The 18053-nt window shown below is 59.7% G+C and overlaps 1 protein-coding gene across 4 annotated transcripts; it reads right to left on the bottom strand.

Annotated features, from left to right (window-relative positions):
* Positions 1-247: 247 nt before the first annotated feature.
* On the bottom strand, positions 248-17929 carry LOC132340939 (fas-binding factor 1 homolog). 4 transcript variants are annotated; one of them, XM_059872157.1, is made up of 23 exons: positions 17840-17929; positions 17639-17740; positions 17483-17510; positions 16911-16952; positions 16572-16621; positions 15693-15807; positions 14756-14864; positions 14590-14678; positions 14028-14118; positions 12475-13113; positions 11267-11313; positions 10582-10619; positions 9950-10444; positions 9681-9751; positions 8756-8856; positions 7831-7949; positions 6792-6914; positions 5970-6143; positions 5708-5884; positions 4017-4154; positions 2993-3134; positions 2010-2215; positions 248-523 (listed from the first exon to the last, which is right to left on the bottom strand). In XM_059872157.1, the coding sequence occupies exons 2-23, from the start codon at positions 17663-17665 to the stop codon at positions 464-466; spliced, it is 3081 nt and encodes a 1026-aa protein (XP_059728140.1). In that variant the 5' UTR covers positions 17666-17740; positions 17840-17929; the 3' UTR covers positions 248-463. The 4 variants fall into 4 exon arrangements, with proteins under 4 accessions (XP_059728140.1, XP_059728142.1, XP_059728141.1 ...); XM_059872159.1 differs by having other exon boundaries at positions 2010-2125; XM_059872158.1 differs by having other exon boundaries at positions 8756-8820.
* Between the last annotated feature and the right edge of the window lie 124 nt (positions 17930-18053).

Raw genomic sequence — 18053 nt, 5'->3', positions numbered from 1 at the left:
TGTGAACACAGGAAGGTTCTCAGCAGGGAATTTATTTTTATTTTATTTTTTATTATATTTTTATTCTTACAAAGCTCCATTTCTCTTTGCAAATAGGGGAAGTTTCTCAGCAGGGAATTTATATTTATATTATTTATATCTATACCTATATCTATAGTCATATTTTATATTTATATTTATAAGTATATTTATATTTACAAACATCTGTTTTTCTCTTTGCAAACACAGGAAGGTTCTCAGCAGGGAATTTATTTTTATTTTTATTTTTATTTTTACAAAAATACATTTTTCTCTTTGCAAATGGGAGATGGTTTTCACGTGAGAATTTATTTCTATTTTTACAAAAATCCATTTTTCTGCCTGTAAACAGGGAGGGCTCTCAGCAGGGAATTTTTTTTTTTTCAATTTGTGTTTTTATTTTGTTTTTACTTTTCCAAAGCCCCCTTTCCCCCTGCAGACGGGCTCAGGGCCCTTTTCTCAGGCTCTCCAGGAAGAGCCGCTCGCTCTCCAGGAAATCGTGGTCCTGGGGGGGAAGGGGGGCACGGCTGAGCCCACCCAGGAGCTCCCCGGCCCCTTCCAGAACGTTCCGAGCCCCTTGCCCAGCCCAGCCCCCACCTGGCCAGCCCCAAACCCTTCCCAGTTCCCCCCATTCCATTCCCAAACCCTATGCCAATCCCAAACCCTCTCCCAGACAATCCCAAATCCTCTCCCAGACAATCCCAAACCCTTTCCCAGACATTCCCAAATCCTCTCCCAGACAATCCCAAACCCTTTCCCAGACATTCCCAAATCCTTTCCCAGACATTCCCAAATCCTCTCCCAGACAATCCCAAATCCTTTCCCAACCCAGTTTCCCCCTGGCCAATCCCAAACTCTTTTCCCACAATCCCAAACCCTTTCCCAGATGGTTCCGAGCCCCTTTCCCAGCCCAGTTCCCCCCTGGGGCCATTCCCAATCCCTTTCTATTCTGCCTGGCCATTCCCAAACCCTTTCCCAGGCAGTCCCAATCCCTTTCCCAGCCCAGTTTCCCCCTTTCCATCCCCAAACCCTTTCCACTCCTCCCTTTCCATCCCCAAACCCTTTCCCTTTCCCCCTGGCCAATCCCAAACCCTTTCCCCACAGTCCCAAACCCTTTCCCAGACAGTCCCAAACCCTTTTCCAGCTGGTTCCAAACTTTTTTCCAAACCATCCCAAACTCTTTCCTAGCTGGCCCCAAACCCTTTCCCACAGTCCCAAACCCTTTCCCACAATCCCAAACCCTTTCCCATCAGGTTCTCAGCCCCTTTCCCAGTCCAGCTCTCCCTGACCATTCCCAACCCTTCCCAGATCCTCCCCCAGCCAGTCCCAAACCCTTTTCTCACCCCCTTTCCATTCCCAAACCCTTTCCCTTTCCCCCTGACCATTCCCAAACCCTTTCCCTTTCCCCCTGGCCAGTCCCAAACCCTTTCCCAGACAATCCCAAACCCCTTTTCCAGCCCAGTTTCCCCCTGACCATTCCCAAACCCTTTCCCTTTTCCCCTGGCCAGTCCCAAACCCTTTCCTCACCCCCCTTCCATTTCCAAACCCTTTCCCTTTCCCCCTGGCCAGCCCCAAACCCTTCCCTCACCCCCTTTCCATTCCCAAACCCTTTCCCAGACAATCCCAAACCCCTTTTCCAGCCCAGTTTCCCCCGACCATTCCCAAACCCTTTCCTTTTCCCCCTGACCATTCCCAAACCCTTTCCTTTTCCCCCTGGCCATTCCCAAACCCTTTCCCTTTCCCCCTGGCCAATCCCAAACCCTTTCCCAGACAATCCCAAACCCCTTTTCCAGCCCACTTTCCCCCTGGCCAATCCCAAACCCTTTTTCCCTTTCCCCCTGGCCAATCCCAAACCCTTTTTCCCTTTCCCCCTGGCCAATCCCAAACCCTTTCCCAGACAATCCCAAACCCCTTTTCCAGCCCAGTTCCCCCCTGGCCAGTCCCAAACCCTTCTCCCCCATTCCCAGTCCCATTCCCAGTCCCATCCCCACCATCCTGGCGCGGTGTTTCAGCAGCAGGACGTGTCCGTAGAGCGCGGCCGCGCTGTCCCCGCTGTCCCCCAGGAGTGTCCCCAGGGTTGGCAGGAGCCCCGGGGCCACCGGAGAGGCTGCAGGAGGGGACAGCAGAGTGTCCCTGTCCCTGCTGTCCCCCAGGAGTGTCCCCAGGGCTGGCAGGAGCCCGGGAGACACCGGAGCCACTGCAGGAGGGGACAGTGGAGCGTGGGTGTGACACCCAGGTGTGGGTGTGACCCTCAGGTGTGGGTGTGACCCCCCCAGGTGTGGGTGTGACCCTCCCAGGTGTGGGTGTGACCCCCCCAGGTGTGGGTGTGACCCTCCCAGGTGTGGGTGTGACACCTCCAGCTGTGGGTGTGACCCCCAGAAGTGTGTGACCCGCCCAGGTGTGTGTGTGTGACCCCCAGGTGTGTGTGTAACACTCCCAGGTGGTTGTGTAACCCCCAGGTGCGTGTGTGACACCTCCAGGTGTGGGTGTGACCCCCAGGTGTGGGTGTGACCCCCACCCAGGTGTGTGTCCCCAGTGTTGTCCCTGTCCCCAGCAGTGTCCCATAGCCAGCGGTGTCCCTGTCCCCAGCAGTGTCCCATAGCCAGCGGTGTCCCTGTCCCCAGCAGTGTCCCCATCCCCAGCAGTGTCCCTGTCCCCAGTGCCATCCCCAGCAGTGTCCCTGTCCCTGGCAGTGTCCCCATACACTGCGCTGTTCCCAGCATTGCTCTTGTCCCCAGCACTGTCCCCACACCCAGCGGTGTCCCTGTCCCCAGTGTTGTCCCCAGCAGTGTCCCCATCCCTGGCAATGTACCCAGCAGTGTCCCCATACCCAGCAGTGTCCCTGTCCCCAGCAGTGTCCCCATACCCCGTGGTGTCCCCAGCAGTGTCCCCGTCCCTGGCAGTGTCTCCAGCGTTGTCCCTGTCCCCAGCACTGTCCCCAGCCATGTCCCTGTCCCCAGCAGTGTCCCCATACCCCGCGGTGTCCCCAGCAGTGTCCCCATCCCTGGCAGTGTCTCCAGCGTTGTCCCTGTCCCCAGCGCTGTCCCCAGGCCGGGGCCCAGCTCCTCCTGCAGCTCCCGGAGCTGCTCCCGCTGCCGCTCCAGGCTCCGCCGGCCCTGGAGCAACAGGAACGGGAAAAGTGGGAATGGAAATGGGGGAATGGGAAAGGTGGGAAAGGTGGGAATTAAGGAAGGGGGATTTTGTGGGGAAGGGGGATTTTCTGGGGAAGGGGGGGATTTCTGGAGAGGGGGATTTTCTGGGGGGATTTTCTGGGAGGAAGGATTTCCCAGGAAGGGGGGATTTTCTGGGAAGGGGATTTTCTGGGGAAGGGGGGATCTTCTGGGGAGGTGGATTTTTTGGGGTGATTTCCCAGGAAGGGGGGATTTTCTGGGAGGGGGGATTTTCTGGGGAGGGGGATTTCCTGGGAGGGGGGATTTTCTGGAAAGGGTGATTTTCTGGGGGGATTTTCTGGGAGGAAGGATTTCCCAGGAAGGGGGGATTTTCTGGAAAGGGGGATTTTCTGGGAGGGGGGATTTTCTGGAAAGGGGGATTTTCTGGAAGGAAGGATTTCCCAGGAAGGGGGGGATTTTCTGGGAAGGGGATTTTCTGGGGAAGGGGGGATTTTCTGGGGAGGGGGATTTTTTGGGAGGAAGGATTTCCCAGGAAGGGGGGATTTTCTGGGAAGGGGATTTTCTGGGGAAGGGAGGATTTTCTGGGGAGGGGGATTTTTTGGGGTGATTTCCCAGGAAGGAGGATTTTCTCGGAGGGAGGATTTTCTGGGGAGGGGGATTTTCTGGGAGGGGGGATTTCCTGGGAGGGGGGATTTTCTGGGGAGGGGGATTTTTTGGGGTGATTTCCCAGGAAGGAGGATTTTCTGGGGAGGGGGATTTTCTGGGGAGGGGGATTTTCTGGGAGGGGGGATTTTCTGGGGAGGGGGATTTTCTGGGAGGGGGGATTTTCTGGAAAGGGGGATTTTCAGGGAAGGAAGGGGGATTTGCCTGTGCCAGGCGCTGCTCCTGCTGCCGCAGCTGCTCCTGCTGCTGGTGCAGCTCCTGCAGCCGCTGCCGCTGCTCCTGCTGCGCCCTGCGCGCCTCCCGCAGCGCCCGCTGCCCCTCCTGCTGCTGCTGCACCGAGCGCTGCGGGAGCGCACCGGGACCGGGTGGGAACGGGAACGGGAAACGGGAATGGGGATGGGGAATGGGGAATGGGGAATGGGGATGGGAATGGGGAAGGGGATGGGGAATGGGGATGGGAATGGGAATGGGGAGTGGGAATGGGAACGGGAATGGGGAATGGGGATGGGAACGGGAATGGGGAATGGGGAACGGGGATGGGGAATGGGGATGGGGAATGGGGATGGGAACAGGAATGGGGAACGGGGATGGGAATGGGGATGGGAACGGGAATGGGGAACAGGGATGGGAATGGGGATGGGAATGGGAATGGGGAATGGGGATGGGGAACGGGGATGGGAACAGGAATGAGGAACAGGGATGGGGAACAGGGACGGGAATGGGAATGGGGATGGGGAACGGGGATGGGAATGGGAATGGGGAATGGGGATGGGAATGGGAACAGGGAATGGGATTTGGAACATGATCGGGGAACAGGATGGAGAACCAGGATGGGAATGTGAATGGGATGGGGAACGAGGATGGGGAACGGGGATGGGGATGAGATGGGGAACAAGGAATGGCAATGGAGATGGGAATGGGGAATGGGATTGGGAACACGATCGGGGAATGGGAATAGGGAACAGGAACAGAAATGGGAATGGGAATTGGATCGGGAACGAGAATGGGAACGGGGAACAGGGATGGAAAATCAGGAACGGGATCAGGAATGGGAATGAGAACAGGGAACGGGGAATGGGGATGGGAGCAGGAATGGGATCAGGTACTGGAATGGGGAAAGGGGATGGGAAAGGAATGGGATCGGGAATGGGAATGGGAACAGGCACGGGACAGGGACAGGGAACGGAACAGGGAACAGGAATGCGATCGGGAATGGGGAACAGGAAACAGGAACAGGATGGGGAACAGCAGTGGGAACAGCAGTAGGAGAGGGAATGGGACTAGGATGGGAAATGGCAACGGGACAGGGAGCAGGACTAGGATGGGGGAATGAGACTGGGATGGGGGAATGGGACTGGGACAGGGAACAGCATCTGGACAAGGAATGGCACCAGGACTGGGATGGGGGAATAGCACCGGGACAGGGAACGGGACCCAGGCATGGATCTGGGGGATGTGGAGCCCCAGCTGAGGGGGAGGATGTGAAGCCCCAGCTCAGGGGAGGATGTGGAGCCCCACACTGGGGGGATGTGGAGCCCCACACTGGGGGGATGTGGAGCCCCACACTGGGGGGATGTGGAGCCCCACATTAGGAGGATGTGGAGCCCCAGCTCAGGGGAGGATGTGGAGCCCCACACTGGGGGGATGTGGAGCCCCAGCTCAGGGAGATGTGGAGCCCCAGCTCAGGGGAGGATGTGGAGCCCCAGCTCAGGGGGAGGATGTGGAGCCCCACACTGGGGGGATGTGGAGCCCCACATTAGGAGGATGTGGAGCCCCAGCTCAGGGGAGGATGTGGAGCCGCAGCTCGGGGAGATGTGGAGCCCCAGCTCGGGGGGTGCATATGGAGCCCCAGCTCTGCTCCCAGCTGGCAATTCCAGTCTGGATATTCCACTTACCTCGGCCAGGTCACGGATCTCCTCCTCCCGCTCCTGCAGGCGCTGCTCAGCCCGCAGAACCTTCTCCTTCTCCAGCCTCAGCTCCCGCCAGGCCTCATCCAGCTCCTCCCTGTCCCTGGCCAGCTGCTCCTCCTTGGATCTCAGCTCCCGGCTCCGGAACTTCAGCTCTGCCTGATCCTGGCCCAGGGGACAGCGAGTGTCACCTGTCCTGTCCTTCGGAGCAGGGGGAGGTGGTTTGGGACCCCGGGTGCCCACTGGGGACCTTGGCCAGGCTCTTCAGCGCCGAGTCCACACCCAGGGCACGCTCCTTGTCCTGCTCCTCCCGCTCCCGGCTCAGCCGCTCCCGTGAGTGGAACTCGGCCCAGGCAGCCGCCAGGCGCCGCCGCTCCTCGGAGCGGTCCCGCAGCTCCGCCCGCTGCTCCTCCAGCCACGCGCCCTGCGGGCCCGGGGACAGCTCCAGGCTCTGCTCCCGCAGGGTCTGCCCTCCTACAGCCCGGCCCTGCCGCTCCCAGAGGCAAATTCCAGAGGCTGCTTCCAGCCGGGAAGCTCCGGCCCCACCTGGGCATCCATCGGGCTCGACCTGGCCTGTCCCGAGCCCCCTCCAGCCCCGAGCCCTGCTCCCGCCTGACTGGCTCTAAGCCCTTTTCCCAGCCCTACTCCCACCTGGCTGCTTCTGAGCCCCTTTCCCAGTCCTACTCCCATCCTGGCTGGTTCTGAGACTTTTTCCCAGTCCCACTCCTGCCCAGATGGTTCCAAGCCCCTTCCATTTCCCACTCTGCTGGTTCTGAGCCCTTTTACCAGTCCTGGCTTCCATCCTTGCTGCTTCTGAGCCCCTTCCAGTTCCCATCCTGGCTGGATCCGAGCCCCTTCCAGTTCCTATCCTGGCTGGTTCTGAGCCCCTTTCCCAGTCCTGGCTGGTTCTGAGCCCCCTCCCCATCCCAGTCCCCCCCTGCCGGCTCCCAGCCCCATCCCAGTCCCTCCCAGAGTGGGTCCAGGCCCCCACCCCAGCATTCCTCAGCGGTTCCCTGGGGAAGCCGCAGCCCCTCTCTGCTCAGGCCTCACCTGGGGCCATGTCCCTGCTCACCTTGGCCTCGTCCAGTGCCGCCCTCTCCATGGCCAGCAGCTGTGCCGAGAGCCGCCGCTGCTCCTCCAGCGCCTCCCGCAGCGAATCCGCCCGGCAGCGCTCAGCAGTGGCGCGGCGGCGCTCCTGGAGCAGCACCAGGAGAGTGGGACAGGGACAGGGACAGGGAGAGGGACAGGGAGAGGGACAGGGATGGGGACAGGGACAGAGAGAGGGAGAGGGACAGGGAGAGGGACGGGGACGGGGACAGGGATGGGGACAGGGATGGGGACAGAGATGGGGACAGAGACGAGGACAAGGATATTGGACAGGGACATAGGGATAGGGATAGGGACAGGGACAGTGGATAGGGACAGGGTGAGGGGACAGGGACAGGGTGGAGACATGAGACAGGGATGGGGACATGGGGCAGGGATGGGGACATGGGACAGGGACAAGGACATGGGACATGGGCAGAGATAGGGGGAGGACAGGGGATAGGGACATGGGATAGAGGACAGGCATAGGGACGGGAGATAGGGGACAGGGACATGGACAGGGGACAGGGGACATGGACAGGGACATGGGGATAGGGACATGGGATAGGGGGCACGGAATAGGGACAGGGGACAGGGATGGGGCCAGGGTACATGGGACATGGACATGTGACACGGACATAAATAGCAGCAGGGACAGGAGACAGGGAAAGAGGGACAGGGATAGGGACAGAGATGGGGACAGGAGACAGAAGGACAGGGACAGGGACATGGGACACAGACAGGGACAGGGGGACATGGGACAGGGACACGGACAGGGGACACGATAGGGACAGGGACATGGGACAGGAACATAGACAAGGACATGGGCAAGGACATGGGACATGGACACAGGCAGGGATAGGGACAGGGACACAGACATGGACATGGGACACAGGACACAGAGATGGACACAGGCGCAGGACAGGGCCACAGACACAGGCAGGGACCCGGACATGGGCAGGAACACAGCCATGGCCACGGCCACAGCTTCAGGACAGGGCCAAAGCTCTGGGATGGGGCCTCACCTGCTCCAGGAGCTGCTCCCGCTCCCCCAGCCTGGTCTCCAAGTCAGCCATGGCCTCCTGGAGCCGGCTCCGCTCCCGCTCTGCATCCTGCTGTTGCTGGCACAGCCTGGCCTGGAGCGCTGCCAGGGGCACGGGGCAGCCCGAATGCAGGAGGTGGGATCCCCCCTCCATCCACAAGGAGATCCCACAGGGAAAAAACCCCGGTGTTCCAGCTCCATCCCATCCCAGGACAGGGAAATCCCACATGGAAAACCCCCCGTGTTCCTGCTCAATCCCATCCCATCCCATCCCATCCCATCCCATCCCATCCCATCCCATCCCATGACAGGGAGATCCCACTGTGGGATCTGGATCAGGACTTTGCCAGCCTCGGCTCCCAGCCTCTGGCTCGCCAGAGACAATTTGAATTCTGTGAATTTCATGAATTCCAGGAATTCTGCAAATTCTGTGAATTCAGTGAATTCTGTGACTTCTGTGAATTCTGCCAATTCTGTAAATTCCATGAATTCTGCAAACTCTGTGAATTCTGCAAACTCTGTGAATTCTGTAAATTCTGTGAATTCTGTAAATTCTGAGAATTCTACAAATTCTGTGAATTCCATGAATCCCATGAATTCTGTGAACTCTGTAAATTCTGTGAATTAAGTGAATTCTGAGAATTCCGTGAACTTTTCCCGTTTCTTGGGGAGCTGGTGGGATCCTGGATGCAGCCGAGCCCCTGTTCGAGCGCCACTGGCCACTCGGACCAGCAGAGCCCCTGGCCAGGGATCCCCCCAGGAGAGCTGGGACAGGGATCTACAGGCCCAGGGGTCCTTCTGGACACCAGGATTTGTCCTGGGACTGTCTGGATTTTGTGGGATCAGCTCTGAGCCCTTGGGATGGAGCAGAGGATCCCATTGCAATGATGCACTTGGAGAGAATTTACCTGTGAGCTGCTCGTCCTGCTTCTGGGATCTGGGGTGATCCTGGGGTCTGGGGTGATCCTGGGATCTGGGGTGATCATGGGGTCTGGGGTGATCCTGGGATCTGGGGTGATCCATAGGTCTGGGGTGATCCTGGGATCTGGGGTGATCATGGGGTCTGGGGTGATCCATAGGTCTGGGGTGATCATGGGGTCTGGGGTGATCATGGGATCTGGGGTGATCATGGGGTATGGGGTGATCCTGGGATCTGGGGTGATCCATGGGTCTGGGATGATCCTGGGGTCTGGGGTGATCCTGGGATCTGGGGTGATCATGGGGTCTGGGGTGATCCTGGGATCTGGGGTGATCCATAGGTCTGGGGTGATCCTGGGATCTGGGGTGATCCATAGGTCTGGGGTGATCCTGGGATCTGGGGTGATCATGGGGTCTGGGGTGATCCATAGGTCTGGGGTGATCATGGGGTCTGGGGTGATCATGGGATCTGGGGTGATCCATGGGTCTGGGGTGATCATGGGGTATGGGGTGATCCAGGGGTGATCCTGGGGTCTGGGGTGATCCTGGGATCTGGGGTGATCCAGGGGTGATCCTGGGATCTGGGGTGATCCAGGGGTCTGGGGTGATGAAAGGGTCTGGGGTGATGATGGGATCTGGGGTGATCCAGGGATGTGGGTGATCCTGGGGTCTGGGTGATCCTGTGCCCTGAGGTGATCCTGTGAACTGGGGTGATCCAAGGGTCTGGGGTGTTCACAGGATCCAGGCTGATCCTGGGATCTGGGGTGATCCTGGGGTCTGGGGTGATCCAGGGATCTGGGGTGATCCAGGGGTGATCCTGGGGTCTGGGGTGATCCAGGGATCTGGGGTGATCTGTGCCCCAGGGTGATCCAGGGAAGGAGCAGGGAACTGGGAGCACAGGTGAGACCCCATTACCTGTGGCAGCTCTCCGGGAGGTCCTGCAGGACCAGTCCCCACCGTGCCCGCTCCTGCTCCAGAGTCTGCACCTGGCGGGAACAGGACGGGCTCCAGGTGCCACCCTGGGGACAGAGCTCCTGCAGCCACCTCCGGTTCCCCATGCGACCGTGCCCCCAGGTGATGCCCACAGGTGACACCAACAGGTAACCCCCCAGGTGACCCCACAGGTGATATCCCCAGATGACCCCCACAGGTGACCTCCCCAGGTGACCACCCCCAGCCCCCACCTGGTTCTCCAGCTCCTCCAGCCGGGCCTGGAGGCTGCGCAGGGCGATCCCACAGCCGGGATGCTCCTGGCACGGGTGGGATTGGAGAGTTTGGGAATCCTGGTGGGGCTGGGATGGGAGAGATCCCAGATCCTCCTGGTGGGGCCGGGATGGGAGAGATCCCAGATCCTCCTGGTGGGGCCGGGATGGGAGAGATCCCAGATCCTCCTGGTGGGGCTGGGATGGGAAAGCTCCAGGACCCTCCTGGTGCTGCTGGGATGGCAGAGCTCCAGGACCCTCCTGGCGCTGCTGGGATGGCAGAGCTCCAGGACCCTCCTGGCGCTGCTGGGATGGCAGAGCTCCAGGACCCTCCTGGAGCTGCTGGGATGGCAGAGCTCCAGGACCCTCCTGGTGTCTCTGGGCTGGGAAAGCTGCGGGGTGCTCCGGGCAGAGCCAGGACGGGAGAGCTCGGGGATTCTCTGGACGTGGCAGGGTTAGATCCCACACCAGATCCTCCTGTGGGGACACAGGGATGCTCCAGAAGAGGCCTGGGAAGGGCAGCTCCCCTCTCCTGGCAATGCTGATCCATGCCTAGCCCACCCAGATCCCAAGGGATTCCCAGGGATCCTCCCTGCTCCTGCTCCAGCACCCACCTGAGCGAGCATGGCAGGACCTGGCACCTCCTGCACGGCTGGAGTGAAAAACGGGACAAATCCATCTCTGGGACACATGGAAAGAATGGAACTGTCCCATCCCATGGATCCCATTATCCCACCTCATCCCATGAATCCCATCCCATGGATCCCATTATCCCACCTAATCCCATTGATCCCATCCCATGGATCCCATTGATCCCATCCCATGGATCCCATTGATCCCATCCCATGGATCCCATCCCATGGATCCCATTATCCCATTCCCATCCCATCCCATTGATCCTAACCCACTGATCCCATTGATCCCATTCCATCCCATTATCCCATCCCGTTCTCCCATTATCCCATTTTCCCATCCCATTATCCCATTATCCTGCTATCCTGTTATCCCATTCCATTATCCCATCCTGTTACCCCATCATCCCATTATCCTTTTATCCCAATATTCCATTATCCCATTATTTCAATATCCCAGTACCCCGTTATCCCGCTACCCCATTATCCCACTATCCCATTATCCCAGTATCCCATTATCCCGCTATCCCAATATCCCATGATCCCACAATCCCATTATCCCCTGGCACAGCTCCCCCAGTTCCAGAGGAGGGCCCAGGGTCCCCAGGTGTCCCCTGCCCAGGCCAGGTGACCTGCGAGGACACCTGGGGGGTGACAGAGGCCTCACCTGCTGCCACCTGCCCGCCGGGCCGTGTCCTGAGCAGGGGCTCCAGCCTGGGGGGAACAAATCCCGGGGGAGAGTCAGGGGGGCAGGGGCAGCCCCAGCCTGGCCTGGCTGCTGCCACCTGTGACACCTGCCACCTGTGCCACCTGTGCCACCTGTGCCATGTAACCTGTGCCACCTGTGCCACCTGTGCCATGTAATCTGTGCCACCTCTGTCACCTGTGCCATGTAACCTCTGTCACCTGTGCCACTTGTGTCACCTGTGCCACCTGGGTCACCTGTGCCACTTGGGTCACTTGTGTCACCTGGGCGGTGTCACCTGTGCCATCCGTGTCACCTCTGTCACTTGTGTCATTTCACCTGTGTCATCTGTGCTGTGTCACCTGTGCCATTTGTGTCATCTCTGTCACCTGTGCTACATCACCTGTGCCACCTGTGCCATCTGTGTCACCTGTGCCACCTGGGTCAGCTGTGCCATCTGGGTCACTTCTGCCACCTGTGTCATTTGTGCCACCTGTGTCACCTCTACCACCTGACATGTCACCTGTGCTGTGTCAGCTGCGCCACCTCTGTCACCTTTGTTACCTGTGCCATCTATGTCACCTGTGCCACGTCATCTGTGTCATTTGTGCCACCTGGGTCACCTGTGCTGTGTCACCTGTGCCACCTGTGTCAAATCTGTCACCTATGCCATGTTACCTGTGCCACCTGTGTCACCCGTGCCACCTGTGCTGTGTTACCTGTGTCACCTGTGTTGCATCACCTGTGCCACCTGTGTTGTGTCACCTGTCCCACCCCACCTGCCCAGTGTCAGGGATGCCACCTTTGGGACTTGGAGGGAACAGGGACACCCCAAACCTCCATCCCAGGGTCACCTCCCCCATACTGGTCACCTGAGCCCTCCCAGGTGACGCCTGAGCCCTCCCAGGTGAGCTGAGCCAGGGGAGCCTTGACCAGGGAGCTGGGAGGAGCTCAGGTGGAGGGAATTCTGGAGCAGGGACACCCCCGGGGACACCTGGAGGGGACCCTGGGACAGTGATGTCACCTGGTACACCTGGAGGGGACCTTGGCATGGTCACGTCCCCTGGCACACCTGGAGGACACCCAGGACAGGGATGTCACCTGGCACACCTGGAGGACACCCGGGCTGGGAATGCCGATCCCGGAGATCTCCTGGATGCCAGGTGGGAGCTCCCGGGGGTTCCCTTTACCTGCCGGGCTCTGGGGGCTCCGGGACCCTCCGGGGGTGGGAATTCGGCTCCGGGGCCAGGGCAGGGCCAGGGCAGCGCCGCTCCCGCAGCACCGGGGATCCAGGGGCACCGGGGCCCGGGGGGTCCTCAGCCTTCGGTCCCAGGAAATCCTGGTCCTTCAATCCTGGGAAATCCTTGCTCTTTGGTACCAGTCCCAGGAAATCCTGGTCCTTCAATCCCGGGAAATCCTTGTTCTTTGGTACCAGTCCCAGGAAATCCTTGTCCTTCTGTCCCAGTCCTGGGGGATCCTTGTTCTTCTGTCCCAGTCCAAGGAAGTCCTTGTCCTTTGATCCCACTCCAAGGAAATCCTTGTCCTTTGATCCCGGGGGATCCTTTTCCTTCTGTCCCAATCCCAGGAAATCCTTGTCCTTCAATCCCAATCCCGGGTGATCCTTGTCCTTTGATCCCACTCCAAGGAAATCCTTGTCCTTCGATCCCGACCCCAGGAAATCCTCGTCCTTTGATCCCAGTCCTGTGGCATCCTTGTCCTTCTGTCCCAGTCCCAGGGGATCCTCGTCCCCCAGTCCCAGGAAATCCTCGTCCTTCAGCCCCAGCCAGGCGGCCCCAGAGGGACGACGGGAGCTGCTCCCAACCGAACACCTGCAGGGGGAGAGGGACACTGGGGACACGGGGGGACAATGGGGACAAAGGGGGCACTGGGGGACAATGTTGGCACTGGGGGACAATGAGGACAAAGGGGGACAATGGGACACTGGGGGGCATTGGGGACAACAGAAATATTGGGGACAATGGAGATATGAGGGACAATGGGGACAATGAGCACCCTGGGGACACTGGAGGTACTGGGGACAATGGGGGATATTGGGAACACTGGGGACAGTGGGGACAGTGGGGGACAAAGGGGACACTGGAGGCGTTGGGGACAATATGGGATATTGGGGACAATGGGGGATTACTGGGGACAGTGGAGGCATCGGGGATAATGGGGACTGGGCAGGGGACAATGGGGACATTGAGAGACAAAGGGGACAATGGGGGCATTGGGGACACCGGGGACAATGAGCACAACAGGGGCACTGGGGACAATGGGGACATTGGGGGACAATGGGGACGCTGGGGACAATAAGGACTGGGCAGGGGACACTGGGAACAATGGGCACACTGTGGACATTGGGGACAATGGGGGACAAAGGGGACAATGGGGGCATTGTGGACAATGAGCACAACAGGGGCACTTGGGGCAATGGGGACAATGGTGACATTGGGGGACAATGGGCACACCAGGGGCATTGAGGACACTGGTGGATATTGGGGACAGTGGAGGCATTGGGGACAATGGGGACATTGGGGGACAAAGGGGGCATTGGGGACGCTTTGGGTCCCCTTTGGCATTGGGGACAACGAGCACAACAGGGACACTGGGGACAATGGGGACATTGGGGACAATGGGACATTGGGGATATTGGGGACAATGGAGGAGACCGAGGACATTCAGGACCTTGGGGACACTGGGGACACAGCCAGGTGGGGACATCCCCCCCTCCCCCCGGTACCTCCGTCCCTGTCTCCGCCCGGTCCCTGAAGCCACCGAGGGCTCGTAGGATCCGAAGGGAAATCCCGGCTCCACCCGGGCCTCGCCCGGCCCTGCGGAACAACACGACACCAAATTCCAAAAAAAATCCCAAAATTCCCAATGGGACTGGCCTTGGAAAACACCTGTGCTGCTCCTGCCTGGAATTCCCAATGGGATTGACCCTCTGGAAAACACCTGTGCTGCTCCTGCCTAGAATTCCCAGTAGGATTTTGACCGTCTGGAAAATGCCTGTGCTGCTCTTCCCTGGGAATTCCCAGTGGGATTGGCCTTGGAAAACACCTGTGCTGCTCCTGCCTTGGAATTCCCAATGGGACTGAGGCTCTGGAAAACACCTGTGCTGCTCCTGCCTTGGAATTCCCAGTGGGACTGAGGCTCTGGAAAACACCTGTGCTGCTCCTGCCTGAAATTCCCAGTGGGATTGAGGCTCTGGAAAACACCTGTGCTGCTCCTGCCTTGGAATTCCCAGTGGGATTTCTCCCTCTGGAACCCCTCCCATGGATCCCCCACTCCACCCTGCTCACCTGGCTCCTCCTGCCCCTTGGGCTCCGTCTGGAATTCCGCCTTTCCCGGCTTCTCCTGGATCCCAGCGCGGCCCTTCTGGAGCCCCTGGCTGGGCACAGGTGGGGGTGGCACCAGGGTGGCACCGAGACCCCCCCATCCCTGTCCCCGTCCCTGTTGTCCCCTCACCCCCCCGGCGTTCCCGGCGCGCTCCCGGCTCCGTCGCTGCCAAGTCCCAGGGAATCCATCAGGTCATCGACGTCGTCCCCAAAGGTGACATCGGCACGGACGGGCAGGGCTGGGTGGGATGGACTGATGGCATCTGGGACATCCGTGGGTGTCACCAACACTGGGACATCCCTGGGTGTCACCAGCTGTGGGACATCCCTGGCTGCCACCAGCCGTGGGACATCCGTGGGTGTCACCAGCTGTGGGACATCCGTGGGTGTCACCAGCACTGGGACATCCCTGGGTGTCACCAACACTGGGACATCCCTGGGTGTCACCAGCTGTGGGACATCTCCAGGTGTCACTGCCTCGGGGACACTTGCAGGTGTCACCACCTCTGAGACACCTCTGAATGTCACCAGCACTGGGACATCTCTGGGTGTCCCCAGTTCTGGGAGTCTCCATGTCCCCCTTGTGTCCCCTCCCTGTCCCTCAGTGTGCCCCCTGTGTCCCCATCCCACAGCAATGGGGTGTGATCCCATGGGATTGGGGTTGATCCCATGGGATTGGGGTTGATCCCACGGAATGGGGTTTATCCCACGGAATGGGGTTTATCCCACGGAATGGGGTTTGATCCCATGGAATGGGGTTTGATCCCACGGGATTGGGGTTGATCCCACGGGATTGGGGTTAATCCCATGTGATTGGGGTTTGATCCCATGGAATGGGGGTTGATCCCACAGGATTGGGGTTGATCCCACGGAATGGGGTTTGATCCCATGGAATGGGGTTTGATCCCACGTGACTGGGGTTTGATCCCTTGGAATGGGGCTGATCCCACAGCAATGGGGTTTGATCCCACAGGACTGGGGTTGATCCCACACCAGTGGGGTTGATCCCACGTGATTAGGGTTAATCCCACGGGATTGGGGTTTGATCCCATGAGAATTCCCAGTACCTTTTTGGGAACCCGGCCCCTTCCCGCCACATTTCCCCGGCCTGGACCCGGCTCTGGGCATTCCTAGGATTTCTGCATCCAGCTCGTCCAGCTCCTCCAGCTGATCCATGGGCCCCTGGCGATCCAGGGGATCCCGGTGATCCATGGGATCCACTGGATCTTGATCCTGGTGATCCACTGGACCCCAGTGGTCCCAGGGATCCATTGGATCCAGCTCTGGGGAGGGGGGGGGAGCAGTTCCTGCTCTCACCTGCAGCCCAGGTGGGATCCCAAATCCCTTGGGAATTCTGCCTCGCTCACCTTTGCCCCTCCCGTGTTCCTCGCTGGGAATTTCCCCGTCCCCATCGAGAATTTCCTATTTCCCACTGGGAATTTCCCATTCTTTGGGAATTTCCCTTCCCCCATCGAGAACTGCCCATTCCCCACTGGGTATCTCCTGTTCCCTACTGGGAATTTTCTGTTCTTTGGGAATTTCCCATTCCCTGTTGGGAATCTCCCATCTCCTGTTTTTTGGAATTTCCCATTTTCTGGGAATTTCCCCCTTTCCATTGTGAATTTCCCATTCCCCATCGGGAGTTTCCCATCTTTTGGAATTGCCCATTCTTTGGGAATTTCCCATTCTTTGGGAGAATTCCCCGTTCTCTGGGAATTTCCCTTCCTCCATTGGAATTTTCCTGGGTTTTTTTTTTTTTAATTTCCTGGTTTTTGGGAATTTTCAACTTTCCATTGGGAATCTCCCGTTTTTTGGGATTCCCCCCCTCAATCCCGATCCTAACCCCATCCCAGGAGAGCGAGGCTCAGCCCGGCCCAGATGGGGGAAGGGCAAGGCTGGGCCCACCTGGGCTCACCTGGGCCCACCTGGGATCACCCAGGGCTCACCTGTGGGAAGGGGGCGTGGGAACCTCGGGAGGGCGGAGCCGGGGCCTCCTCTGGAAACAAGGGAGGGGTCAGGGATGGACACGGAGACAGGTGGAAGCAGGGAGGGCGGGTGATCCCCCCCAGGTGACCCCAGGGAAGGGGATTCCCTCCAGGTGATCCCCCCCACCCCGGTGATCCCCAGGCGAGCCCACATGATTCCCTCCAGGTGACCCCCCCCACCCCAGTGACTGCCCCCCAGTGATTCCCTCCAGGTGACACCTTCCACAGGTGACCCCAAGTGACCCCAGGTGATTCCCAGGTGACCCCCCTAGGTGACCCCGTCGGGAGCTCCCACATTACCATCGGATCCCAGGAGCTCCCCGAGCACATCCTCAATGGGATCTGGAACAGGACAGGGACCAGGTGAGCCCAGGTGAGCCCCAGGTGGGTTCCCTGTACCAGGCAGGTGGGAAAAGCTCCTGGAACACCTCACCTGTTGCATCTCACCTGTCCCCTGGGACACCTCACCTGTCCCCTGGGATATTCCACCTGTCAGATCTCACCTGTTCCCTGGGACATCTCACCTGTCACATCTCACCTGTCCCCTGGGACATTCCCACCCCGCTCCATCCCAGCATTCCCAGGGACCCAAATCTCCTGGAGAGCAGGTGAGAACAGGTGAGAAGCACAAGAAAAGGTAAGGACAGGTGAAGGGGTGAGGGCAGGGGAGAGCAGGTGAGGAGGACAAGGACAAGTGAGGACAGGTGAAGACAGGTGAGGACAGGTGAGGGGATAAGGATAAGGGAGGACAGGTGAGAGGAGGCAAGGGCAGGTGAGGGTCACAAGAACAGGTGAGGACAGGTGAGGGTCACAAGAACAGATAAAGGGAATGAGGACAAGTGAGGCAGGTGAGGACAGGTGAGAGCACTCACCAGGTGAGCTGCTCCGGGCCCGAGAAGCCTGGGGAGAGACAAAATTCCCTTGGGAGAAACGGAAGCGCCGAAATCTCCCCACACGGCAAAGGTAAGACGGGAGGGGTTCCCCCCTGGATCCCACCTGGATCCCCTCACCCGTCTCCCCTCACTCACCCTGGCCCGTCCCGGCCCGTCCGCCATTCCCGGGCAGTCCCAGCTCCGCTGGCCGGTACCGGCTCCGAGCCCCCCGCGCTCAGCGCGGCCCCGGCCGCGGCCCTGAGGGAGACGGAGGCGCCGCTCGGGTCCCGCTCCCGTTCCCGTTCCCGCACCCTCTCCCGTTCCCGTTCCCGCCCGGTGCTCCCCCGCCTCCCTCACCCGTTCCCGCGCTCGCCATGGGCGCCGCCATATCGCGCGCCGTCCTCATGGAAGGCCCCCCGGTGCCATAGCAACGAGGCTGCCCCTGCTCGGCGCCTGATTGGAAACCCGCCGTTACCATAGCAACGAGGCTGCGCCGCGCGCCGCCCCAAGACAAGCCCCGGCTGCCATGACGACGGGGCTGCCCCGCGCCCCGCCTGATTGGAAAGCCGCC

The sequence above is a fragment of the Haemorhous mexicanus genome, chromosome 34 (genome assembly GCF_027477595.1).
Source record: "Haemorhous mexicanus isolate bHaeMex1 chromosome 34, bHaeMex1.pri, whole genome shotgun sequence".
In the NCBI taxonomy this organism is placed as follows: domain Eukaryota; kingdom Metazoa; phylum Chordata; class Aves; order Passeriformes; family Fringillidae; genus Haemorhous; species Haemorhous mexicanus.
Note: the sequence above shows the minus strand (reverse complement) of the source record. Positions and strands in the feature narration are given on the sequence as shown.

Excerpts from the sequence above, each read along its gene's own strand:
- LOC132340939 (XM_059872157.1), bottom strand. The coding sequence starts at position 17,665 with ATGGCGGACGGGCCGGGACGGGCCAGG. Across the intron at positions 16,622-16,910 it reads GGAGCTCCTGGGATCCGATG|AGGAGGCCCCGGCTCCGCCC; the intron begins GTAATGTGGGAG and ends CCTTGTTTCCAG. Across the intron at positions 14,119-14,589 it reads CAAGGGGCAGGAGGAGCCAG|GGCCGGGCGAGGCCCGGGTG; the intron begins GTGAGCAGGGTG and ends GTTGTTCCGCAG.